We start from the raw sequence: 25,930 nt of genomic DNA, 5'->3' as shown, positions 1-25,930 counted from the left end.
CATAGCACATAATCACCACAAGGTGATATCCTGTTGCTTGAACTTATACTGTTTCACTTGCAAAGGAAAGAAGATTGCTCTTGTCCTGTGTTAGCATTACAGTGGGCAATGACTTTTTACAAAGTTAAGACATATTTCTCACTCCATAAGAATATGACAACAGAACATAAAGTGTTACTCACCTGCCAGGTCTAAGGCTAAGGGGAAATGCAATTGGAGTGTGAATGGAAGTCAGATTGCCAGCTGGCTGATTTCTATCTGGCCTAGCTGGTTTTCATGTTGTCCTACTAGATGCTGATGATGCTGAAAGGGCTGGTTTATGTACATTGCATTTACATAATGGATGGCTTGGAGCTATCATACATATGCACTTAGCTGTTTCTGGAGCTGGATTTTTTGACAAGTGGCAACACAAAGCAGGAATAATTGAACCTATTCTCTTTAAGCAGTGCAGCAGTACTAACTTGGTGCTTGAAAAGCTGTAATGTTGATTTTCAATGGATTTTCTAGTTGTGCTGACCACAAGAAAGTATGAATAATGATATTTAGTAAAGATGTACTAAGTTGTCAACCTCTAACATCATGAGCAAGTGACAGCAGGAATCAGAAATAAGGCTGTTGTGGATTTATAGCTGAAATATAAGCTGTATATATATATTTATAGCTGTAAATATAAGCTGTATTAGTCCATCCAGAGTTAAATATAGGCTCTGGGGAGTGAATGCTTGTGTGTCATTCTTTGATAGTTTGTAGAATGCTTTAGGATTAAAACTAGCATCAAAGGGATGCAGTTGTGAAGGGAAGAGATAGCTCTGCCTTATAAATAATTAATTCTTCTATGGCAGCTGCTACAACATGCATGGAAGATTCTCCTCATTTTCTGAACTAAGAACGCTAGGGGGGAAACATAACAGCTTTCTGTATCTCAAAAAGTCCTCTTTCCTTCTGAAAGTTAATTAAAATAATTAATCAATATTGTGAATACAAAGCTTGGGCAGGCCCTTAGAAGGCATTATTGGCTGCACAAAATGGTCAAATCAGACTGCAGTGAAAGAAGTGGAGCATTTGGATAGTTAAGAGGAAAGCTACATAATACATCTGTATTTTTCACCTGGGAAAGCTTTTCACTGGCAGCTGCAACTGTGATATCAAATCACAGTTTGGAGGTGAGGCATGTGTTTTTTTATGTGACCTTATTTATACAAATTCAGCCTGGAGCATCTGGGCCTAGGAGTACCTGCTTATTTGATCATCTGCAGGAATTTAGAATGAGGTAGCTAACCAACAATAACTATTCCAGGGTAAATAGAGGTCAATCATTTTTAACAGTGATGACAAAGAGCATATTTAGATCAGGCATTCCTGAGTTACTTCCTGGCTGGGTAGTGCCATTCTAAGGTAAAGGAGAAAAACAAAGCTTTTATCTTTATCTTTTGAAAAGATAAATCTTTGCTCATAGAAAGTTGTTTAGAAATGGTTACTATCAATTCAAACGCTGCTATAATCTTAATTGGCTGGTAAACAGGTAAAAAGCCTGCACTAATCGTGTTTAAGTGCTGTTATTAATGGTAAGGTCTAAGAACATTAAAGTTTTTTCAGAACCTTTTCTTCATTTGCGAAGTGTTGAAGTATCAGTAATGTTATTAACAATATTTTGCAATGACTACAGAAAGTCATTAGCTTTTGAGAAAACCATTTCAGCATTTGCTTGAAGAAAATTTTTAAAAATTCCAACTTTTTTCCTCCACTTTGTTTTGGGAAATACATTTGGTGATTTGCTCAATGGGGGAGCAGGCACTGCCACAGAAGATTCCAGCACTGGGCGGAGCTCTGCTCCTCCATAAGGGTGTGAGGAGGAGAGTCCTTGGAATTTCCGTGGGCTGGTTGTGTCAGCCTGGGAGGCCCTCGAAGAAGAGCAGGTGGAGGCGGTTTTCTGTGGTCTTTTTGTGCTATTAGATCGTCTGGTTGTGGTGTTAGTGTGAGTCTGTGTTTTGCAGGTTCTGGGGCATGGGCTGTGAGGAGATGCAGCCCCCAGAGCTCTGTTGGGGCGAACTGCTGAGGGGAGGGAGTGGTGGAGTAAGCTCTTCTGTGGCTCTTTATGCTGTGGTACTGCTGTGCTCTGGGCTTCAGCCTGTCTGGGATTGCTTCCAATGCCTGCTACGATGCCAGTCTTGCATTATATTAGTAAAAATGGAATAGCTGTAGTTTGCATTCCCTTCTGATGCCACTCAGCCAAAGGTCGCTCAGTATATCACTGAGAACAAGAAGTGGAAGGATCGAATCAGGGGCAACATGGGTTGAAGAACTCACTGAGTTTAGTGCTATCTTAAACTGACTGCCTTTTATTTCAGGATTGGTTGTGATGTTTTTGTGTCAGACACCTGTGTTTTGAGTACAGATAGCTTTGTCCGTGAATGCATCTTTTCTACTGGTTTATCTATTTTAATTTTAAAACAGACTGTTGAGTGGCGTGTAAATTGACTAAAGATAAGTTCTTGCATTTTCGTGTGTACCTAAGTAATTAGTTGCTATGTGCTGATCAGCAAGTGTTTTGTGTATCTTACAGCCTCCGATCTTTGTTCTGGTCATTTACTGATCCAGTTCCTTGGGACTTTTTTGTTTAATTGGATGAGATCATTTTGCTTAAAACTACTTCATTAATCTAGAGAAATTCTCGGATACTGGGAAGTACACAGTTCTATTCCTTTGTAAAATCCACAGGAGGGAGCTCAAGGTACAGCAATTTTTTTTTCTCTGACTGATGTATCAAGCGACGGGTTGGAGTGTTAGGCCATGTGGTCTGCAGTCCCTGTTTGTGAGGTCACAAATACCCCGTAGGTGCATCTGATTTGGAAGCAAACTGCGCAGGAGCCATAAATGTCAGTGTGTGTTGCATCCTTCCAGTAAATCCTGCTGCATTTTTGTGTGGTGAGGCAATTGCTAAGTGTGTTTTTCATGTGAGAATGTGGCAAATAGAATTAAGCTGTGAACACTGGCAACCTTTTTGTTTGAATCTGAGAGGCATGGTTTTGTGATATTACAGAACCACAGTATGTAAGGTGTAGTTGAAGTCTAGCCTGCCATTTTCTCATTGGAGAACTCAGAAGCCATATTTATAGGCAGGGTGTTACCGGAAGCAGCATTTTCTGCTGTATTTCTGTTTAAATTGGACTCGGACAGTAGCTGCTCTTGGACACTGACTGTGTGAAAGATGGAAGCAAACTTAGGGATTATTTGTGCTGCTTTGCAGTCTTACTAAAGGTTGAGCTCCAACTCTTTTGCTCCAGAGCAGCCTAGTCGTCTGCTGTAGTATTAGAGAAGGAAATTAAGCCCGACTGGCATTAAATAAAAGGTTTCATAAAGCAGAGACAATTTTTTAAAATTATTTTCAATATAGGACCAGTATTTCTTTTATTGGTTAATGCATTCAGTAATATGTATGCTGTCACTCTCTGTTAGATATAATCTTCTCAGATAAAGTAGTACAGAACATGTACTGTACTCAGTACAGCTCAGCTGATTTTTTTCAAATGAAATATAAAGCAGAAACCAGACGTGTTAAAATGTGTGTCAGAGAAATTGAAGCCATTGCAAAGAGGTTTTCTCTAAATTCCAGAACAAATTTCTATTCAAGAGGGACTAGAGGAAGAAAATAGGATAAGAAATTTTGTGATTGATCAGCAGGGTACAGCTGTGCCGTGAAAGGTAAAATTTCATTCTTCAGAATGTTAAAGACTAGGTATAAATAAGGAAAATGAGATCAAAAATATGCATTAAATGTTAAAATGTCCAGTAAAAAGACTTTGAAAAAGCATAAAAGAGCATGAAAATGATATTTTGTCTTAAGGTTGCTTGGCGGAAATACATGAAGCCTGTAAAAGAAATAGACAATTGGAGTCTCCTTGTTTGGAGATGTTCAAGACATGGGTCTGGATGCCTACCTGTGCAATCTACTATAGGTAACCTGCTTTAGCAGGGGGTCAGACTTGATCTCTAGATGTCCATTCAACTCCAGCTATTCTGTGATTCTGAGATGCAGAAGGAATGCTCGGGGAAAAGCAGAAAGGGTCAGGGTAGAATTAAATAGATTACATTCCTGTATTCTTGTCCATTATGGAGCTTAGATCCTAACAGTACAAGGGATGTGTTGCAGGGAGTGCTCACGTTTAGGCAGTATTAGGGCAGGTTAAAAAACATATGGATTGAATGACTAAAGAAAATTCCCAGAATCACTGTGTGATTCCCATCTTGTATGGGATGCTCTCCAGCAATTGTAGGGACTGTGATGGATACTGAGCAGAAGGAAAGAAGAGGGAAGGGGTGAACAAGTGGTGCACTAAATCTGCAGGAAATGCCGCATGAGTCATCGGTGAAAGTGCACCCACTCCCGATGGACAGCACTCAGGCCCCCCGCCGGCACGGGGAATTAGCTCAAATGGTAGAGCGCTCGCTTAGCATGCGAGAGGTAGCGGGATCGATGCCCGCATTCTCCACTTGCAGTTTGCTTTTATCTCTGTTGTCATCTCTATGTTGTTTTTTCAGTCACCAGTTGTATTTTTTTCTTTGCGGAAGACAATGCTAACTTTTTTTTTCTCTGAAGTTGTGGTTGCTGCCTGCATAAAAAAGAAATTGATCCTTGTTGATGGGCTTTGAAGAACGAAAAACAAAAGCACGCTGGCTGGCACTGCTGTTGCTTCTGATTTTTTTGTCTTTATAAATACGCCTTTACGTTGTAGAGTTTTTTAGAGTTTAGATGCGTTTTTCCAAAGCAGTTTTATAAGGATTAAAATAAATCCAGTTTAGCGAGCATGTGAACAGTGTTAACGATTTCAGTGGACAGAAGTATGAAATTCTTTTGTGAATAAATGCTTTTTTGCAGAGTAAAGTAAGTGCCTTCTGCACTAACTGAGGTTTTCTCCTCTTCTGCTTGCCTCATGAAATAGTGCCTTGAATTATTTTCTTTCACAAACCTGAGGATTTTGTGGAAGAAAATCTTACGTGATGATACATTTAGCAGCGTTTTCAAAATACTGGAGAATGCGGGCATCGATCCCGCTACCTCTCGCATGCTAAGCGAGCGCTCTACCATTTGAGCTAATTCCCCATCACGCTTGTTGTTGTGGGGGTACGCATACTGCTGCTGACTTTCTCTTCTGTTGGCATGTGTGCTTTCTTATGCAAAGTCTCCACTAGTGCTTCTGATGAAATGGTGTATTGTTTTTTTAAAACTTTTTTTTCTTAACTCGTTACAGTGCAAATACCAGATAACTTGTAAGTCTAGAGGTATGCTATCAGCAGCTACTAAATGGCAATGTCATTTTTTTTTTGTATGGTTTTCAAGTTACACTCTTTTATTTTCTGCTAATATTCTAACAAGTTCTATGTAAACAATAAATACAACATTTAAGATGTTTATTCTTACCACAGTTTGTGGAAATAAAGTGTTCATTTATATCATGAAATTATAGAATCCTTTGAGTTAGAAGGGACCCTTGAAGGTTGTTCAATACAACTCCCCTACAGTGAACAAGGACACTCACAGCTAGATCAGGTTGCTCAGAGCCCCATCCAGTTTAACCTTGAGTGTCACTGGGGACAGGGCATCCATCACCTCTCTGAGCAACTTGTGCCAGCACCTCGCTACCCCTGTTGTAGAAAACTTCCTCCTTACATCTGATCTAAACCTCCTCTTCTTCAGTTTGAAACCATTTCCCCTTGTCACATCACAACAGACCCTGCTAAATAGTCTGTCCTTTTCCTTCTTATAGCCCTCTTTTAGATACGGAAAGGCTGCTCTCAGGTCTTCCAGATCCTTCTCCAGGCTGAACAGTCTGAGCTCTCTCAGCCTGTCCACAGAGGAAGGTATTCCATTCCTTGGATCATTTGTGTGGCCCTTCTCTGGATGCACTGCAACAGTTCTGTGTCTCTCCTGTACTGAGGGCTCCATATCTAGGTACAATACTCCAAGTGAGGCCTCATCCACAGGGGCAGGATCATCTCCCTTGCTCTGCTGGCCACACATCTCTGAATACTTCTGTGACATAATTGGTTTTCTTGGGCTATGAGGGCATATTGCTGGTTCATGTCCAGCTTGCCATCCACCAGTAACCCCAGATCCTTCTCAACAGGGCTATGCTCCATCCTTGCATCCCCCAGCATGTACTGATAGGGTTGCTGTGACCCAAGTGCAGGACCTTACAGTTGGATTTGTTGAACCTCGTGATGTTCTCTTGGTGTCATAATCATCCTGATTTATGTTCCACAGATGTCTACCTTTTTGTATTTATTTTGATGATTTAGTTAAAGTGTTATTGTGTCTTGAATGTATGGAGTCACTAGAAACTTTTCAGAAATACGGTAAGACAGGTGTGGCCCACTGTCAAATTTATTGATGAGTTATTTAGAAAATGAAAAGAGGAGAAGTTTAGAAGTCAGGAGGAAATTGTTTACTCAGAGGGTGGCAAGGTGCTGCTGGCACAGCTGCCCAGAGAAGCTGTGGGTGCCCCATCCCTGGAGACTCAAGGCCAGGTTGGATGGGGATCTATGTGATCTTTTGTGTCCCTTCCAGCCTAAGCCGCTCTATGAGAGGCTGTGGAGGTAAAATACAATACAAAATCTGCTTATATAGATCACGCATACTGAATTCTAAATCATGTCTTCCTTTGCAGTATGCTTAGTAAACTGCTACAAGCTCAAATTACTGGATTTTACTTCTGCTTTCTAGATGGGCTTTTTAGGGCCTGTCAGGGCAAATGCAAGTTTTGGATTAAATTTGAGCTGCTCTGTTGCGCTGTCTGTGAGGTTGCTTCCCTCATCGAAGAAGAATAAATCACATCAGTTTGAAAGGTTGCTACCTGTTTGCCTAATTTCTACAATGGCTCTCGAGGGCAGTTTTTGTGTGGGTTGTTTTTTTTTGTTTTGTTTTTTGTCTGGAGAATATTTTCATTTACATGCTCATGCACATCCAGATAAAAAGAAAAATTGCACTGACATGGTGTAAAAATTGATGGGGTGATAAGAATGATAGAAAACTTCCTCAAACAACAGCAGGTAATCAATAACTGTAACAACCCCTGTATAGAATCATAGAATTGCTCAGGTTGGAAAAGACCTTAAAGATCATCAAGTCCAATCACAACCTAACCATACTACTCTAACCCTAACTCTAACAATCTTCCTCTAAATTGTGTCCTTGAGCACCACATCCAAAACAGTTTTTAAACACATCTGGAGATGGTGACTCAATCACCTCCCTGGGGAGCCTATTCCAGTGCTTAACCACCCCTTCTGTAATGAAGTTTTTCCTGATATCCAACCTAAACCTTCCCCTCGTACAGTCACCAGTGAGAAGACATCAACCCCACTCTCGCTGTAAGCGACAACTTACAGAGTAAATAGAGCTTCTGCTGTTGAGTGAAGTAAAAATAAGTGTGTTTTGGTGTTACTGTAGGTAGAACTGTTATCACAGTGGTAGGTCTCTCATTAATATTCCATTAGTGTTCTGCTATACTCGGAAGTAGGAATGTATGTAAACACTTTCTGCAGGATGCGGTGATGTTTTCAGTAGATTCCCATCATAATAACTGTTTTACACGTTTAACTCTATAAATGTGCCCTTTAATGCTGCTGACCCAAACTTTGATTTTGAGCCATTGATATGGAATGTATTCTTTGTTGTGACAGGATGAGGGGAAATGGTTTTAAATAGGAAAAGGGTAGATTTTGACTAGATATCAGGAAGAAATTCATTACTGTGAGGGTGGTGCAACACTGGAAGAGGTTGTCCAGAGAGGCTGTGGATGTCCCCTCCCTGGAGGTGTTCAAGGCAAGGCTGGATGGGGCTTTGAGCAACCTGGTCTAGAGGGAGGTGTCCTTGCCTATAGCAGGGGAGCTGGAGCTAAAGGATCTTAAAGGTATCTTCCAACCCAAACTATTCTATGATTCTATTATTAATTCTAGTTTAGTAAGAACATTAGTTAGTTATTCTAAGGAATATAATCTTCTTTACTTCTCTTCCCCCTCCACATTTCATGGGAAGAGAAGTTGGCCCACTTGTCCTTAAGTTTTTTTTTTTTTATTCTTTTGTGTTAGGCTTTAATTAACTTTGCTATCTTTGAGGAAGGAAAAAATAGATAAGCTCAAGGTAAAGTGGTCATAAGTGTTCTGAATGGCTGGCTTGGGGTTACTGCCCAACATAAAGGAGCATTCACTGAAGGAAATGCTGTATTTGTGGTTACTAAAATCTGTGATTAGAGGGTAAATTAGGGACATGGGGGGGGAATTAGCTCAAATGGTAGAGCGCTCGCTTAGCATGCGAGAGGTAGCGGGATCGATGCCTGCATTCTCCAGTGTTGTTTTGCTTGTAGTGGAAGAACACGCCATTAACTACGAAATGTTTTCATGTATTGAACTGGGATTTTATGAGATAAATTGTTACTTTTTAGATGCTCGTGTTTCATTTCTCAAGTGCTACCATGTGTTTGATTAAATTTAAATAATTTTTCATATTTAAAAAATTATATAAACATAAGTAGAGACTGACTCATGGCACTTAGAAGAGAAAGGAAAAATCAAATGTCGGAACATAATACCTTCTAGGAATTCCAAGTAATAAACTTTTAAAAAATATTTTTTACACCTGGAAAACACATTTATTTCATCTTATTTTCAAATGAACTGGTAAGAAATGAAAAATGAAATATTATAAACATGGTTTTAAACTTGCTGCAGAATTGAAGTTGAATGTGTTTTCATTTAAGAAGAGAGACAAGTGTAAGAGAGAAATGAAAAATACATGCATTTAAAATCTGCAGATTATGTAGTCTGAAGATGGGAGCTTGATCATCCCTATTAATGGTGAAAAGGGGGGGAATTAGCTCAAATGGTAGAGCGCTCGCTTAGCATGCGAGAGGTAGCGGGATCGATGCCCGCATTCTCCAGTGTTTTGCTAAGCATTAAGAATTAGAAACTACTAAAAAGATGGCACAATTTCAGTAAAATGTTAGTTTTGTTTTAATCACAGAATCATAGAATTGTTCAGGTTGGAAAAGACCTTAAAGATCAAGTCCAACCACAGCCTAACCATATTACCCTAACAACCCCCTGCCAAATCATGTCCCTGAGCACCACATCCAAATGGTTTGTAAACACATCCAGGGATGGTGACTCAACCACCTCCCTGGGGAGCCTAGTCCAGTACTTAACAACCCTTTCTGTAATGAAGTTTTTCCTGATATCCAAACTAAACTTACCCGGTGCAACTTGAGGCCTCATCCTGTCACCAGTGAGAAGAGACCAACCCTGCTCTCGTGGCAGTCAACTTTCAGGTGTTTGAAGAGAGCAATAAGGTCTCCCCTCCCCTCCTTCTTCCCCTCAGCCCCAGTTCTTTCAGTCACTTCTCATAGGGCATATTCTCCAAGCCCTTCACAAGCCTTGTTGCCCTTCTTTGGACCTGCTCCAGCACCTCAGTGTCCTTTCTGTATTGAGATGTCCAAAGCTGAACGCTGTACTTGAGGTGAGGCCTCACCAGTGCCAAGTATCGTAGTAAAACTGAATTCCTTCCTTCCTCCCAGCTAAGCATTTTCCACGCATTTACTCAGTGCAACTTCCAGATCTTTGTTGGAATCGACTGTGAAAACATTACAGAGAAATGGCCTTAAAATGGAGCCCCACAGACTCCCACTGGTGACAAGGAGGGCAACTCTCAGGCCATAGCCTCCCCTCACACAGCACAGCCATGTTTTCGTTGTTCTGGGACATTCTTAGGGTCGCAGGGTCATGGCCTTGTGATGTCATGGGCCACCTCCCAGAAAACTGCTATAAATATGGGGGTCTTGACTTCAGAACACCAATTGTGACAAGCTGGCCAGCCAACAAAGGCAGGTAGGCAGGGTTGTGGTGCCAGTCAGACAGCCAAGGCAGGCAGGAAGGAGCTGTGGTGCCAGTCAGTCAGCCAAGGAAGTCAGGCAGGGGCCATGACTCCAGTGAGTCAACCAAGGCAAGGCAGGCAGGGGCTGCAACTCCAGTCAGTCAGCCAAGGCAGGCAGGCAGGTGCAGTGAGTCCAGCCAGTCAGCCAAGGCAGGCAGGAAGGAGCCGCAGTGCCAGTCAGCCAGCCAAGGCAGGCTGGTTTTGGAAGACCAAAATTTTTAAAATAAATGTGCTTTCCTGCACTATTGATGTTCACTTTGTACTTAATTGTTTATATCAATTTCAGTTTGGTTGCAATGCTTATTCCGTCACTGTCATGGTTTATGGGCTGGTTCGGCCCGTTTCCATGACTAGTGGGGTTGGGGGACCTACATACCCACGACCTTGGAAAGGGAAAAAGGGGCAAAGGGTAGGGAGATGGGTAAAAAACAGCAGCAACTATCTGAGGAGAAACAAACTAATTTGCTAAATAAAATATCGGAATGCAAGATAACCTGGGGAACTACAGGCCGGTGAGTCACATCTCTGTACCTGGGAAGATCACGGGACAGATCCTCCTGGACAACATGCTTGATCATATGAGGAAGGCTCCATCAGAAGAGGAGTGGCCAGGAGGGAGAGGGAGGTGATTGTCCCTCTCTACTCTGCCCTCATAAGACCCCATCTGGACTACTGTGTCCAGGTCTGGAGCCCCCAGTACAAGAAAGACAGGGAGCTTTGGAGAGGGTCCAGAGGAGGGCCACAAAGTTGATCAGGGGGCTGGAGCACCTCCCCTATGAAGTCAGGCTGAGGGAACTGGGCTTGTTCAGCTTGGAGAAAAGAAGGCTGTGGGGTGATCTCGCTACAGCTTTTCAGTACCTAAAGGGATTGAAAAACAGGAGGGGAGTCAACTCTTTGAAAGGGTAGATACAGCAGGACAAGAGGAAATGGTTTTAAATTGAAGGAGAGAAGGCTTAGGCTGGATGTTAGGGGGAAGTTCTTTACTCTGAGCGGTGAGGTGAGGTCCTGGAACAGGCTGCCCAGAGAGGTTGTGGATGCCCCGTCCCTGGAGGTGTTCAAGGTCAGGTTGGATGGGGCCCCTGGGCAGTGTGGTCTAGTATTACATGTGGAGGTTGGTAGCCCTGGTTGTGGGGGGGGGGGGTTGGAGATTCATGATCCTTGTTGTCCCTTCCAACCTGGGCCATTCTGCGATTCTGTGGTAACACACTATAATATAATACAATATAATTAAAATTTTAGCTGATAAATAGAATGAGATGTTATCCAAAAATCAAAGGCCTTATTCTAAGTAAGCTAGAGTGATACAGCACCAGCAACAGAGGCAAGCCAAATGGTCAGAAAGGAAAAGGGGAGTCTTGTGATCTATGAACAGTTTTTATCTTTCCAAGCGGAAATGGTAACAGAACAGCAAACAGCCCTCTAGGAGATGTAGTATGTAGTTCTCTTCTGGCACAGTTAGCTGGGCCTGGAGCATTAACTCTTTAACTCTTAGTGCACCACATGATGTTTTGATGTGGAATACCAATAACCAAAAGTCATAAAACCATGACAGTCAAGTAAATTACTTGAGGGAGTCTCCTAAAAAGGGTCATAGAGGCAATTGCCTAATTGTAACAGTGACAGGATCTTTGGGATCCTGATGAGTAGCTCCATAGTAATACATGAAATAAAAATTATATCAGTAGAGTTTCTGTGACTACTAACATATTTTTTCACAGTATTAAGTCTAAAGATACCAGTTTAAGGGGAACCAGGCTGTGCTTATTCTATAGACTTACTCTTTAAACCTTACCTTTTCAAATAAGTGGCTTTTTGGTTTTGAGCACTAAATATTTCAAGCTCATGTTTATAAAGCAGGCATACAAACTGAGAATTGGATGACAGCTTCCATATTGACTGTCGGTTTACCTTATGAACAATGAATCCTATGCTTCCTAAGTAATCTTTGTGTGTATTGTTACAAGATCACATATGAGCTAGCAGTCAGAAACAACTGCAAAATGATTACTTCCTACAGTCCAGTGTGTATCCAGGTGGTAGATTACACAGCAGCTCTAAGACAATGATATAATAAAAACATATTCCACAATTCAGACTAGAACCATTTCTCTGGCCAGCTATTAAGCATATAGTCTTCAGTACAGTTTCTTTTTTTCCCCATGATAATCCTGGAAGTTTAAATGCCTTCTCAGAAAACAGAACTAGAATTCCAAAGTGACTGGCAAAATTCAGACTGAAGCTTGATGAAGCAGACAAGAACGGAGTCTTAAGGAATACATTATCTCTAGCGTGAAGGATGGGAGATAATCTTGACAGGTTGTGCTCACTTAGGGCTTCACATCACCTGCTCTTTTTGAAGCACTAAACAAAACCGGTCACGTCTAGGATCCAAGTCACTTCCCATTTAAATCTGTGGCAGCAGGGAAATAAAGTACCGACTTTGTAACCACTAGTAGTGGTAGCAAGCAACGTTTTTTTTTTAGCCTCATCCTGTATTAGTTTTTACTCTCCTAGAATAATTGGTGACTGCTTTGTGTGCTAGAAAAAGAGAAGCATGCCTGTGTACATCATCTATACCACTTTTAGAGGTCATTGTTTATTACATTTCTGTAGTATGTATGGAAGGCTGCTGTTTCTAATGTTAAGAATATCAAGTTTGGAATGTACAAATGAGAAAATAGCATGCCCCAATCTTCAAATAACTTGAGTTTAAATGAGTTTAACTGTTAACAGCACAGGATAAATCAAGCAACTTATAAATAAACTTATTTATAGAGTAAGGAAAATATTCACAAATTTGCTAAGAAAAGGATTGAAATCTTCCTTATGCTTTCTGTACATTTCATGTTATGGGAGTGTTTCAGATTTGAAAATCAGTTTTTTCCTAACCAAGACCATATACAAGCGTTTCCATTCTGTATCTACATAACTGTGAAGGAGCACTTGCTCTCCTTGCTAATTCAAATAAACTCAACAAACCCTGAAAATAATTCTGTCAACTACTACCTTCAAGCTTTAAGAGTGACCCTGCGGGATTTTTCTTCAAGTGACGCTGTATATGCTGAACAGAATAATCTGATTAGCCTTTTTTTTTTTTTAATAAAGATGAAGTTCTCTTAAAGGAGCTGAAATCTGGCTTACACAACTATTCATTCCTTTCTTCCATTTCCTAGAAGACTTCATTTTGTGGATAAACAATTCAACTTACATTTGGAATCAGATAAACAGCTCAGTTTCTGTTCCACAGGAACAGTTTCCATACTGGCAAGCAATTTTAACTTGAGAATGCTGATGCTGTAAGCCAGATGCATTACTATATTTGAATCTCTGGGCTTTGTGCACATCTCTAAAAGAAAAAAACATTCCAGAACTAGGAAACATAATTAATAAAATGTCACAGTGCTGTTTCAACTGACAAAGGGAGGTACCAAATAGAAAGGTTTGTAAAGTGGTGTAGTATTTTATGGATCAAGTAATATAAATTATGCAAGCCATAGTTTTCACAACTTAAGTGAGAAGCAACTGCTTAGAACTCAGTCTCATGTAAAAGGCAACTAAAATAAAGGTATGTTACATCAGAGAAATGAGAAGGCATAAGAGAATACTTTTGAAGTAAAATACATAGCTAATAAAATGGCAGAAAATGAATTAAGATCCCATAAGACCAGATGACATTAGACAATCTGACTCTAGCATTTAAAGGAGCTTGGAACTTTATTAAATTGATACTTCTGACATCCATTACATTTTTAAACTTGGATAGAAACAAAGTTGCTCCTTTGCACTGAAAGCAAATCCTTGAAAGTTCAGCTACATTACAGTGAAGCAAACTGTATTTTGCTCCTCACAAACCAGTAGCAAGAAAAGTTAGGTTGTAAGGCACCCCTTTTCAAATGATACAAGTTCACATAATCTCTGTTGGAAGCAGTGGTATAACGCAGGAGTACTTATTTCAACCCTTTTAACCTGAAATAGTTAAGCAAGCAGTTGAGATGAGCACAGTGCTGTCTGCACTGAAGTGGACAACTCTTCTTTTAGTTCAGCTGTTTAAACTGTAGCAGTAATTGACATGCAATGGCTGAGGACATATATTATGTACCCAGCCAAAACAGAAGATTCTCCAGCCATGCAATACTGTAACCTTGTTCTTTCAGGACTTACCTATCCTTATTGTAATGGCTTTGTCATATCTTAATTTAGCCAGTCATGATTACATTAAGAAACTTCAATTTCAAGTAGAAGATACCTGTCTTTTTCTTTTAATCTTGCAGATACTAACGGATAAAAAAGTACACCTTAGGTTTAAAAAAAAACAAAAAAACCCCACCAACTTTCATGCTCTCAAAGCTTTCTAGCATCAATCAGAAATTCTAGATTGGAAACTGTTTATCACAAGATATGCAGGTAGGCTTTTAAATCAAATAACTTTATTACAGATAACAGCAAAGTCAAACTGCATTTATCAGTAATTTATGATGAATTTTTACAATTCCATTGGAAATGCATACAGTGATATTAGCATGTTCTACAAAACATAAAAACACAGCAATAAAATAGTAGTAATTACATTTTCTCAAATGTAAATAGCATTACTCAATTAAAACACTTTAGACCTTCATAATGGTTACTACTCTATCAGCACAAGAGATTAAGTGGCACTTACAGCAAATGATAGTCCCAAAACTTGAAGATCTTGCAAGCTGGCAGCAGCGTACAGAAGATGAAGTAAAAGCCACAGCCAGCTTGCAAGGAAGGACTAACTTACAGCAATCTAACAGTTTTTCCAGTCACAGTCAAGAAGTCATCATCAGCCAAGGCACGAAGTGCTTCCTCAAACATCTCCTTAGTGACAGCCTACAAGAAAAGAGAAAAATCAAGTAAAGATGGAGGGAAACAAAGAAAATCAACTAAAATACTTTACTTTCTATCACTTCTCTTATCAAGGTTCCTTCCCTTCCCCATAAATTTGAATATGTTCTGCAATTTAGATCTGGCCCGGAACCCTGTAGCCGAGTTGTTTTTTTCTCGTCTTCTGAAGCAACAAAGATTCAGAAATCAAAGCTCATGCAGCGAAACTGGCTTTGCAGTCAAATTAACAATGTGATTTGAGGAAGAGTTTATGTTGATTTGTAAAAATACCATGCTTTTATATTAATGAGACTGTAAAAAAAAAAGAGGAAAAAAAATCAGGAAGCTTACTGTGTCAGACTGTGCTCGGAGATCCTCAAAAAGCTGCTGATACTTCAAAGCTGGTGTTTTACCCTTCGACTGGATAAGCTTCTTCAAGGCTTGAGCCAACTCCTCTTTCCGCTTACGAGCGGTTGCGCTCATTCCTTACAACAACAAAATAATCACCTTATACTACTAAGTTAAAGTTACATTTAAAAAGTGACAAAAGCACCAAAACATCTCACTTTTATCCCTACAACACAAACCTGTAGTGAGGATGGATATGTCCACAATGCCAGTCCTTGGGTCAGTAGCAGACTGCTTCAAAGCTTCCCGATGAAGGCGTTTTGCTTCTTCTACATCAATGGTTTCAACTTTCTCAGAAAAACGTACTTTAGCATGGGCTTCTGCCAGTCGGATCAGAGATTCGAGTTGTCGAGGATATGCAGAAACCATTCCCCTGCCACTTCCAATCTTCCTCATGTCCACATATGCCTGAAAACAAGAGAGGCGTTAACTATTTCAGTAAATCCCATTACTGCCCTAATTTACAGGTCTCTTTCATCCCTTGTTTGTTATCTCTTACTATCAGCAACTGTGGAAAGCCACATGCTTCAAACATGATAAAAAGCAGCCAATGCCTCAAAAAGTAACCTAAGGATTACAGTACAGAATTACTTTCATAGTACTTCCACCTTTCCTTTTAAAAGCTTGTGATTTTTAGAGGTTTTTGATAGGTAGGAAACAGAAATAGTCGAGCATTTTACCCTCTTTGAGAAGTTCAGCAAAGACTTAGAACATTCTCAACAGCAATTACTTTACCTCAATAAGGGCTTGGCTTGCTTCCTCACTTAACCTGGGATTTATATAACCACGAGCAAAGGCAATGTAATCTCTTAGTACTGCCATGTCCATGTACTCCTCCTCCAGCCTTTCTTCACTTTGATAGTACAGTGAAACTAAGTGGCGAGCAAGACGTCTGTCATAGGCTTCATCACGTGGGTCCAACATTAAAAAGATCAAGTCAAATCTGAATGGGATAAGAATCAAATATGAATGTGTATACTTTCCTGCAATTCAGAGCTGCTTCCTTTATGGTTTTTCACCACAATTAGAATTAGGAGATGTTACTATAAATGGAAGGTACTCTTTAAACTGAAAGAGTATTTTTTCCTCAAACTCCTTTAAATACAAAACATCGCAGAACTGCAGCTGGTGGAAGAGACCTGGAGAGATCGAGTCCAACCCTCAGATCAGTTTGGATTTGCTTTCAACATATGCACTTTGAAGACAAGATACATTCTGTGAAATTCAGTTCAAGGCTGACAGTCTTTTTTATTTGGGAGTTTTAAACAAATAACAAAGGACAAACTCACTGCAAGAGCTACAGTCCTGGAAAGCAGCAGCAATCAGGGTGCATAGCTATTCACTATATGCATATAGATGTATATTCATTTAAAATAAATACAAAATATCTGGGAGTTTAAACCTGAATTAAAAAAAAAAAGTTTCATAATAGTTTTGCAAACAGTAGGTAACATTGTAGATAACTGCAAATAATAATTTTCTAGCTAGCCAGTCATGTATTTTCAAAAGCTTAAATCCAATAAATGGCAGAAACAAGACACGCTCAGTTTCCTTCAGTATATCCCAACTAAGTTACTTACCCATTACTATCAGAGGACTTTGATTGAATTCTAAACTATAAGTGGTGCTCTGAGAATATCCAGCATACCATCCACAGATTTTAAATTAGTGTAGGAACTCCTCACAATTATAGTACATAGTTTAATTTTACATCAGCAGACGCTAAATGCTGTTGTAACAGCCACCGTGCAAGACTACCTCTGTCCCCTTCCTGACTGAATTTCACAGGATGAAAACAAGCAGGCACAGAACTTTAGAATCCAAACATCCAATGCAAGTTCCCTAATCATCAGTGTTTCGCTTTAAACTTATACAGGGTTATGAAGATCATGCTGGGTTTCTGTTCAAGTTACCAACTACTGTAAGGTTTAGGGTAACTCCTCCAGAGGATAATCTTGATATAAGGGGGAAGGAAAAAAACAACAAAAGAATACAGCAAAAACAAAAATAAAGATCTACAGATTTTATCAGATCTTCTGTTCAAGATGAATATGCTAGAAGGCAGTTCTCCACTCATGCAGAAGCTGCAATTCTGATTTTACCATACTGAATCCTTTTCACAACAGGACAAAAAAAAAAGAGACATGAGGAGTATTCAGTACCTTGATAACAGCGTGTGAGGAAGCTGTATGTTTTCAATAGTAGTCTTTTTTGGATTCCATTGTGATTCTATAGGGTTAGCTGCTGCTAGAATAGATGTACGGGCGTTCAGTTGACAAATGATTCCAGCCTGTTAAAATGAAAAAGCAGTTCTGGATTCAGAACCTTCATAAAATCAGTGTTATTTAATGGGTTTCATAATCAAAAAAATTCATTGCAGAAGCCTTCTAGAGTAAAGCAAGAAGAAAAGCATCTGGAAATAATACAGTTTATGCAAGGATAGCCATGTGTACATAAGAACAAGATGTTACATAATTTAGGATTGATCCACTGACAACATTAGGGAAGTACGAACCCCAATTCTGGTAACTTCTTGGTTTCATCTGCTCTGAGTTGATGCTCAGAACAAAGAACTTGGACTTAAGCAGACACTAACCTTTGCAATGGAGAGAGTCTGTTGTTCCATTACTTCATGAAGTACTGATCTTGTGCTTTCATTCATTTTATCAAACTCATCAATGCAGCAAATTCCATTATCACTGAGTACTAAAGCACCCGTCTGAAGAACCAGCTGCCGAGTTTCTGGATCCTTCATCACATATGCAGTAAGACCAACTGCACTTGAGCCTTTCCCAGAGGTATACTGGCCTCGAGGAACCAGGTTATACACATACTGGAGCAGCTGGGATTTACTAGTGCCAGGATCACCGCAGAGAAGAATGTTGATCTCTGCACGGAAGTTGCCTCTTCCTGTGTGAGTGAAATCCTTTCTTGATCCTCCAAAGAGCTGAAGTAGAATACCCTGTAAAAAAAACCAAATGTGCTCTTTAAAGTCAAAATATCAGCTCTGTAGTTAACAGAGCCAACTGAACTTTCATTGTAAAAAAGGGTTCTTCCTTTATAGATATCTTCAGTTAATTACAAACATACAGTTATATTGGTAAGGACAACACAGCTTCCAATTTCAGTAGCCAGTTTTGCAGATAATTGGAAAGCCAGAACAGACCATTACTTATGCTGAGGCTATACTTAATCTAGGACCACAGTATTATTACCTCTTCTGTAGCATTAAAAAAAAAAAAAAGAAAATTGCTTTATCAGGTTTTTATTCAAGACAAAAATCAAGCATTTTCTTTTAAGAAAAAAGAAAAAAAGATAATATTCACAAAGTAAAACGAAGTTCTTTAGATGCGCATAAATTAAGTGTTTAAGGCTTTCATTTATTTGGAATTTGCCAGTACTTTCTCCTTTCCGCTTCCCAAAGAAAGTCTACAACTGCAGCATTAGCAAGGAAACAAACGCAACTAATATCTAACACTGTAAAAGTATTGAAATTTTTAGTATAAACATAGGCTTCTAAGCTTATGAGTAAGCTAGAATTATTGACATTTCTTTCAGCACAGAAACCTTACAGTAAAGGCACGGAATGACTTATTCATATTAGTTCTCAGGCACTTGCAAGTATTAAAGAAAAGTCTGGAATGTTGCTGTGAACAGTGTCCCTCAGTGAAGGTTCCCTAGCCTTCCTCAACTATACCTAGCTGCACACACTGATACACTGTATAACTTTTATAAGGAGGTAACAAAAAATAGAAAAGACAGTATGACCATTTCAGGAGAAAATTGTTGCCTTGAATTTAAACTGCTTGCTATCTCAGCAGCCCATAGACTCTGACAATGCACACATCTGTGAAGAGAAATACATTATTCAAAGGAGGCTTGTTGCAGTGCCTTTTTATACCTTGAGACACACTACTGACTGCGGTTTGTTTTCCCAGTTCTGCTGTCTTTCTGCCTTTTCAACATCTTCCCTTGGATTGATCCTGAAAACAATAATAACCAACTCTATCCTGACAAGTTCATAATGTTAAGACTGCTTGAGATCCAGGATTGTTTTGGTTGTTTTTTTTCTTTTTGGTTTAACATTATGAAGTCTTATTTCTATAGCAAATAAGTATACTTGCACTTCAGAAATGTTTTACAAGCAAAACACAATTCATTTTACCTTTTTGATATCTTCATGCTCATAGATACTTGGGGCCAGCGCTGAAGAAAGTCTCTCGTATATGTCTGCTTTGGTAGACAGCTCTTTTAGAAGTGCTACACGTTCCTCTGTAAACATTTTTTGCTCTGTTTCCTCATCAACACCATGCAGGCGTTTTGAATCAGTCTTGCGATAATGTATGACATCAATGTGGGTTTTATAGACAGATTTTACAACGCTGACCCTCGGATTAACTCGAATTGGGACTGCCCTGTAGATACCTAAATACAATTAATGACAGCATTAGATAAAAGAAACATATTCACTCTCAAACTGATAGCTTTGTTTTTCCTTTGCAAAGTAAAGCTCTTCAAAATGAACTAGCGACTTCAATCAGTTTATTTCCCACTACCAGTAAGTCACTTGGAAGATAATGGAACACACTTAAGCTGTTTGCACCTTTGCTTGTTTGCTATGTTCAGCATTCCTGCCAAAGTGTTCTCAACAATGAAAAGGGTTAAGCAATATTGAAAGAATAAAATTGAAGGCTCGGTGCTTTTGGAAGTCCTGGCACTAAAAAAAGCCTGAAGCCAGCATTTAACCTTTTAGCTTAGTGCCAAATTTAGTAACAGGTTTATAATGTATCTAATCTATAATGGCTGATAGTATAGTTGTTTTAAGGTGCTGCTTTTTTAAGATGTAGTTGAAATATCATAAGACCTATTTATTCTATGTTATCACTCTTCTGACTGCAGACACTACTTAAGAGGCTGCCTCCTTCTTACCTGCATTCTCAGAAAAACAGAATCATCAAGATCAGAAGGGACCTCTGCATACTGTCTGGTCTAGCTGGGGTCTCAAACTGGAATCAGCTAGAGGAGACTGACTACAACTGTGACATGTTCTGACAGTCTCCAAGGGTAGAGACTCCACAGCCTCTTTGGACAACCTGCTCCAAGCCTTGACCATCCATGCATTAATAAAAAACACCTTCTCTTTTTGCTTTATTAGAATTTCCTGGAGGGAAAATGAAGTGCTTCATGTGTTACCATTGAGCACCACTGCAAAGAATCTCTCAGTCTTCATAACTGAGCAGATGTAAGTACACAGTTGGTACCCTGACCCTTCTCCAGGCTTAACAGTCCCAGCTATCTCAGCCCTTCCTCATGTGTCTTCAGTTCTCAAAATCACATCCCTTCCCCAGATTTATATCAGTATATCTAAGTCTCTTGTGTATCGGAAAGCCAGCGTTCCAAATGTGTCCTTAATAGTGATGAGCAGAGGGGAAGGGATCACCTCCCTTGACCTGCTGGCAACATCCCTACGTGTATCCCAGGAAGGTGCTGGCTGAACGGCCAACTGGTGACCTGGTTTATTAAATACCTTCCTTAGGGACAAGATGATGTTGTCTGGCCTGTAGTTGTCCAGGTCCTCCTTGCCATAGGTGTGACATCCAGCCCCTAAGCAATCTTCCCCAGTGTCCACGGCCTTTCAAGGATAACTGAATGGAGATGCAAATACACTGGCCAACTCCTTCAGCACTTGTGGGTGCATCCCATCAGGTCCTATCCAGCTCATTCTCACGCGTAACAGTTCACTTCTGCAGATTCATCTCATACAGCACATAAACCTATGCTATTTGGAACTGTGAAATGACTCACTGGAAGTCTTTGAAGTTGTTTCCCACCCATTTTCTGGTTTCCCTAGATAATTTAGTTTTGAGCAAAGCCTCACAATTATCTGAAATGCCCAAGAAAAGACTGAAAATGACAGATTACACCTGCAGGGGACACACAAACCTCTTGAAAGAAGGAAGCCTTTCTCACAGCAAATACAAAGCTACAAACAAGCAAATGTAGGTAGTAATAAGCAAGTTAGAACACATTTCTACTTCACAGAATTTGTTGTATGCATATTACGCTGTCTAAGAAGCATTCCATTGCCAGACAAGCAGACTCATGGATTAAACTACTACAGTTCAGATAAGAAGGAAGATGCATATAATAAAAAGTAAATTTTACCTGTGACATTAACTCTATCACCTGGTTGAACTTTATCAACAAGGTCATTGTGAGCAAACAGTGCAACTGTATGAGGTGTCTGTCCGGCTGGCATATCTTCAGGTGATTCCTGCAGTTTGATCTAGGAAAAACAAATACAACCAAGTTTAATGTCAAAAAAAGAAAACTGTACACAAGGCGTACAAGAGCTTGTATTATCACAGCTTTCCTCATCATTTTCAATTAGGAACATTGATCAAGAACAAAACAACTGCTCCCAAACAACAAAACTGATACTAATTTAAAAAAAAGACAGTGAAAACAAAAATTGTTCATTATTATGCATATGGCTAAAAAGTTGCTAATAGAAAAAGCTCATCTAGTCCAGATATATAAGTGGGCATACTGTGAGTAAAGAGGGTTCCATTCCAATATCTCATTTAATCCTTTCATTGTATTTCTTCCCCCATGTATGGGCTTACGCTCTCACTGAATTCTTTCATATATGAGAAGGGAGAAAAACATTTCTCAGTTTTCAAAACATTCCTTCTCAAGATGTATGCTTTCATACTGCTGATGAAATTAGGGAGAGAGGAAGCAAAAACTGGAAAAAAGCTTCGTTTCAGCCAATATCAAAGCGCAACATACCATCTGTTTGTCAGAAAACATGGATCTGTTGTGAATCAGAGCCATACTGTGCGTTGTGTTACAGTTCTTGCACACTGCTGGTTCAGCAATCCTGCCACGGTCAATTTCTACTCTTGTGGTGAATGCGCAGACCTGGCACTTAAAGAATGCTTCTTGCATCTCAGGAATTAACTGGGAACTCCTGATCACCATACCGCTGATGGTGATAAGTTGATCGATGTCTACAAAATACAGATACTTATCACATCACAATCTTTAAATTTAAAATAACATTTGAAGATCTACATCCCGTTAGTTTTTAAGTGGGAAGCGGACATCCAGTTTGATATCACTATTTTGTCATAGACAAAACAAAAATTGTCATAACTATGTGGTATCGTGATACTAATATAAGTGAGTATTCATACAAAACAGTCTTTTACTCTTGCAGAATGTAGGTAGCTGGTGACAGACTTTCTTTAGAGATATGTTTTCCATTTGAATTCTACAGCATTTGATTCCAAAACAGACCTAGGCAAAATGAAGGACATTGGTATGGATGGACCACAAGTCCAGTTTTAAGTGGTCTGTACATAAATTGTGTGTTAGAATTCAGTAAACTTCTGTAAATCCTTCAGATTGTTTTCTAACACAGCAATTTAGAAGTTTACCTTCAGGGTTTAGGCTTCTCATATTCCTAGTCTTCAGTGCATTGTATGGCCGTACTTGAATTTGATGTTCTAATATGGAATCAGGATAGCGATCAAAAAAGATCTCGTTGGCAGCCATGTCAAACGTTGGGATAACTTCCTGTGTAAAATTGGTAGGAACACTTAAGCTTAGAACAGAAAAAAACCACCGTGCACTACCAAGCCACAAGCCTAACAGAATATTTCTGCATAATACATTTTAAAATGCCTCTGATCAGCCAGGCATGTCAAAAAAAATAAAGAAAAAAGAACACACAGTTGGCATTTTGCTACACAACAGGCAACTTACTGTTAAATCAGATTTATTTGACTGTTGCAAAAGAAATGATGGAGCCTTCGGTACAATGCAGTTTAACAGCTAATTTTATGTGCAGGAGACACCTATCACAAGATCTAAAACCTTTTAACTACTACAAAATAATGAAATAAGACATTAAAATGAAGAATTACACTGAACATAGAAAATAAAACCCCGCATTTAAGCAAAAATGTTCATAAACAGGAAGATTAAGAAGTCACTTAACAGCCAGTAAACAAGAGCAGTACTTCACCTGAGGATAGCAGATGAGCTGCCTGTAAAGATTTTCATCAAATGCTCTTAGATGGTCACAATTTACATTCAGAAATGGTTCCCCAACCATATTAATCTGCAAGATATTTGAGAATAAATTTTTAGCTTGACAGCACATAAGGTAAAAGAAAAAAAAAAACCCAAATGCGTCATTTTGATATGTTAGAAGTACCTCTTCAAGTCGTTGCATATAGCGTGGCTGGTTGAGATCCAAGCCAATGTCTTCATCCTCTTTTGCCACTGGATCAATGAAACGCTGAAGAAATTTCTGGATGTCAAAGACAACAGGAAAAAATGAGTTCAGTTGAGATGTAAACACCCTTAGTTTGTATGAAGCCCTACTGATGTGTGCAAGACAAACTAGCTTTTCATTTAGAAAAAACGTTGTTAACTTACCTGGAACTTTTCTTTGCAGGAGGCTACGTTAACATCTGTTCCCCAGATAACAAGCCTTTGTCCAAGGGACTGCTCAGCTAGATCCTCAGCTTGCTGCAGAGAAGAAAATGAAAAGTACACAAATACAGGAAGCTGCTATGAAAGGAACTGTCAGACACAAACCAGAAGTGTCCACCTACCCCATCTGAGTGCAGGTCGACCTGTCTGGCCTTGCGGACAGAGCCGAGGTCAGGCCGCTGCCTGACAGGCGTCCCCCGCACGCCGCTGCGTGGGGTGCCTTCCACCCGGGAGCTGGGCGTGCCATAGGTCAGCGGTGAGCTGATATCGAAGTCCAGAGGAATAGCTGCAAAGAGAGTGCTCCGTCAGGGCTACCAAGCCATCACTTTACACTGAAAGCAGGATTAAGATTCTGCCTGGGTATTTCTGATTCATTCTTCTAATTCTGCTGCCATCAAATGAACAGCAGCTATCAGCTCCAGTCTCTGCTAACACCAGAACAGCAGTGATGTCACACGTCTACTGAGCATCTTTCTTTGTAGAGATCACAGAATGGCTTGGGTTGAAAGAGACTTTAAAGCCCACCCAGTCCCACCCCCTGCCGTGTGCAGGGCTGCCCCCAACCAACTCAGCTGCTCAGGGCCCCATCCAACTTGGCCTTGACAGCCTCCAAAGATGGGGCACCCACAACTTCTCTGGGCAGCTGTGCCAGCAGCTCACCACCCTGAGTAAAGGATTTCTGCCTAACATCTAACCTAAGTGTCCTCTCTTTTAGTTTAAAGCCATTCCCCCTTCTGCTATCACTATCAGACTATGTAAGAAGTCAGCCTCCCTCCCACTTGTAAGCTCCCCTCAAGTACTAGAAGGCCATAATGAGGTCTCCCCAGAGCATTCTCTTCTCCTGGCTGAACAAGCCCAGCTTGCATAGGTGCTTCAGCCCTCTGACCATCTTTGTGGCCTGCCTCTGGATCCACTCAACATCTCTGCATCTTTTTTTGCTGGATGCCCCAGACCCAGACACAGTACTACAGATGGAGCCTCAGGAGGGCAGAGCAGAGGTGGACGATCACCTCCCACCCTGCTGCCACTCCCTCTTCTGATAAACCACAAGTCGTAGGAAGTGACTTTAAAGCACAACAGCGTTTTGGAAGCACACTGATACTTAAGCATAGAGTCCAAATGCAGCATTTCAGTTGAAACAAACCCATTTTTCAGTGCTTCCGTAGCAGCAGGGTGATGCAATTAACAACTATAACGTAATCCTACTACAAAACAAAACACCTCGCAAAGGCAGAAAAATCTTTTAAAACCAACACGGCACCCTATTGACGAGTACACAGCCCCCTCCCGCTGCCCAGCTCCAACCCGACCGACGGAGGGAACGCACCCGAGTGGCGGAACTGCGGTGGACTGGAGAACAGGGCGTCGGGAGCTCGCGGGCTCTGCTCGGCGGGCGGGGAGGTGGGCAGCGGCTGCAGCTCTCCGGTGGAAGCGGAGTCGTCCGGGCGGCGCCTCTGCGAGGGAGGGGAGCGGGCATCTTGCGCTGCGGGACACGAGCGGTGCGGTCAGGGACTCGCCCCCTCTTCCTCGCCTCCCCCCCCCGGCTCCCAGCACTTACGGGTCGGCGGGTTGCTACCTCGCCCGCGCTTGCCGCGCCGGCGGCTGGGAGTGGAGGCGGGAGACGACATAGTGCTGCCACGACGATCCTACCGCGGGAGAAGAGCGCTGGCGGCGGCTGAACCCCAAAATGGCGGCGCTCCCCCTACGCCCCGCGCAGCACCGATCGCGCACCCCCACGCTCCGCAGACCGGAGAACTCCCGCGCCGCCAGAGTCACGCGGCCGCGCTCTCGCGGGCTTTCTGGCCAATGGGTGCGCGCAGCGGCCGCGGGATCTCCCACCTGATAGGGAAAGGGGGGACTCGGTCCGCAGAAGGGAAGGCGGAAGGAGGTGATCACACCGGGCCCTCGGGATCGCGGTGCTGTCCTGCCTGAAGGCTCACAGTGCGGGCGGCAGCACGGTGCGGGCCGCTCGCCGTCCCACGGAACGCTAATCGCCGTGGGTCGAACAGCGCATCCCCCCTCAGCGCGGAGTGGTACCGCCCTCGGTTGATCAAGTTTCGCGGCAAAACGAGTCCTGCGGGCGGGCCGGGGGGAGCGGCCCATTCTCCGTGAAGGCGGGAGGGTGATGCTTGCTGGTCGGTACAGGCAACTTTCCGGAGAGATAAAAACCCTACGTGGCACTTCTCCACACGTCCTTGCCCTACTGAAACGTTCCGCCCAGAATTTGCCCGCCGTTCTCCT

The 25,930-nt window shown here is 41.1% G+C and overlaps 1 protein-coding gene, 1 long non-coding RNA gene and 3 other non-coding genes across 8 annotated transcripts; 3 read left to right on the top strand and 2 right to left on the bottom strand.

Moving 5' to 3' along the window:
* Nucleotides 1-1,864: 1,864 nt before the first annotated feature.
* On the top strand, nucleotides 1,865-23,774 carry LOC116242253 (uncharacterized). 4 transcript variants are annotated; one of them, XR_016465162.1, is made up of 4 exons: nucleotides 1,989-2,928; nucleotides 20,084-20,248; nucleotides 20,340-20,426; nucleotides 23,652-23,774. It is a non-coding gene; the product is annotated as an uncharacterized LOC116242253 (long non-coding RNA). The 4 variants fall into 4 exon arrangements; XR_016465164.1 differs by lacking the exons at nucleotides 1,989-2,928; nucleotides 20,084-20,248 and adding an exon at nucleotides 1,865-1,978; XR_016465163.1 differs by lacking the exon at nucleotides 20,084-20,248 and having other exon boundaries at nucleotides 2,004-2,928.
* On the top strand, nucleotides 4,421-4,493 carry TRNAA-AGC (transfer RNA alanine (anticodon AGC)). Its single transcript has one exon. It is a non-coding gene; the product is annotated as a tRNA-Ala (tRNA).
* Nucleotides 5,032-5,104, bottom strand: TRNAA-AGC (transfer RNA alanine (anticodon AGC)). Its single transcript has one exon. It is a non-coding gene; the product is annotated as a tRNA-Ala (tRNA).
* Nucleotides 8,867-8,939, top strand: TRNAA-AGC (transfer RNA alanine (anticodon AGC)). The gene has a single exon. It is a non-coding gene; the product is annotated as a tRNA-Ala (tRNA).
* Nucleotides 13,601-25,766, bottom strand: MCM4 (minichromosome maintenance complex component 4). The gene is made up of 16 exons (XM_031612938.2): nucleotides 25,248-25,766; nucleotides 25,017-25,172; nucleotides 23,812-23,975; nucleotides 23,633-23,725; nucleotides 23,409-23,504; nucleotides 23,217-23,312; nucleotides 22,627-22,765; nucleotides 21,977-22,197; nucleotides 21,350-21,470; nucleotides 19,350-19,609; nucleotides 17,781-18,146; nucleotides 17,347-17,474; nucleotides 15,920-16,127; nucleotides 15,364-15,592; nucleotides 15,128-15,261; nucleotides 13,601-14,782 (listed from the first exon to the last, which is right to left on the bottom strand). Exons 1-16 carry the CDS (start codon nucleotides 25,315-25,317, stop codon nucleotides 14,690-14,692), a joined length of 2,574 nt encoding a protein of 857 aa, XP_031468798.1. The 5' UTR covers nucleotides 25,318-25,766; the 3' UTR covers nucleotides 13,601-14,689.
* Between the last annotated feature and the right edge of the window lie 164 nt (nucleotides 25,767-25,930).

The sequence above is a fragment of the Phasianus colchicus genome, chromosome 3, assembly GCF_987193195.1.
Source record: "Phasianus colchicus chromosome 3, bPhaCol1.hap1.1, whole genome shotgun sequence".
NCBI classification, from domain to species: Eukaryota; Metazoa; Chordata; class Aves; order Galliformes; family Phasianidae; genus Phasianus; species Phasianus colchicus.
Note: the sequence above shows the minus strand (reverse complement) of the source record. Positions and strands in the feature narration are given on the sequence as shown.

Coding starts and splice junctions, on each gene's coding strand:
- MCM4 (XM_031612938.2), bottom strand. CDS start 25,317: ATGTCGTCTCCCGCCTCCACTCCCAGCCGCCGGCGCGGCAAGCGCGGG. Junction 23,976..25,016: donor ACCGCAGTTCCGCCACTCGG/GTGCGTTCCCTC, acceptor CTCTCTTTGCAG/CTATTCCTCTGGACTTCGAT. Junction 22,766..23,216: donor AGCTCATCTGCTATCCTCAG/GTGAAGTACTGC, acceptor AATTTTACACAG/GAAGTTATCCCAACGTTTGA.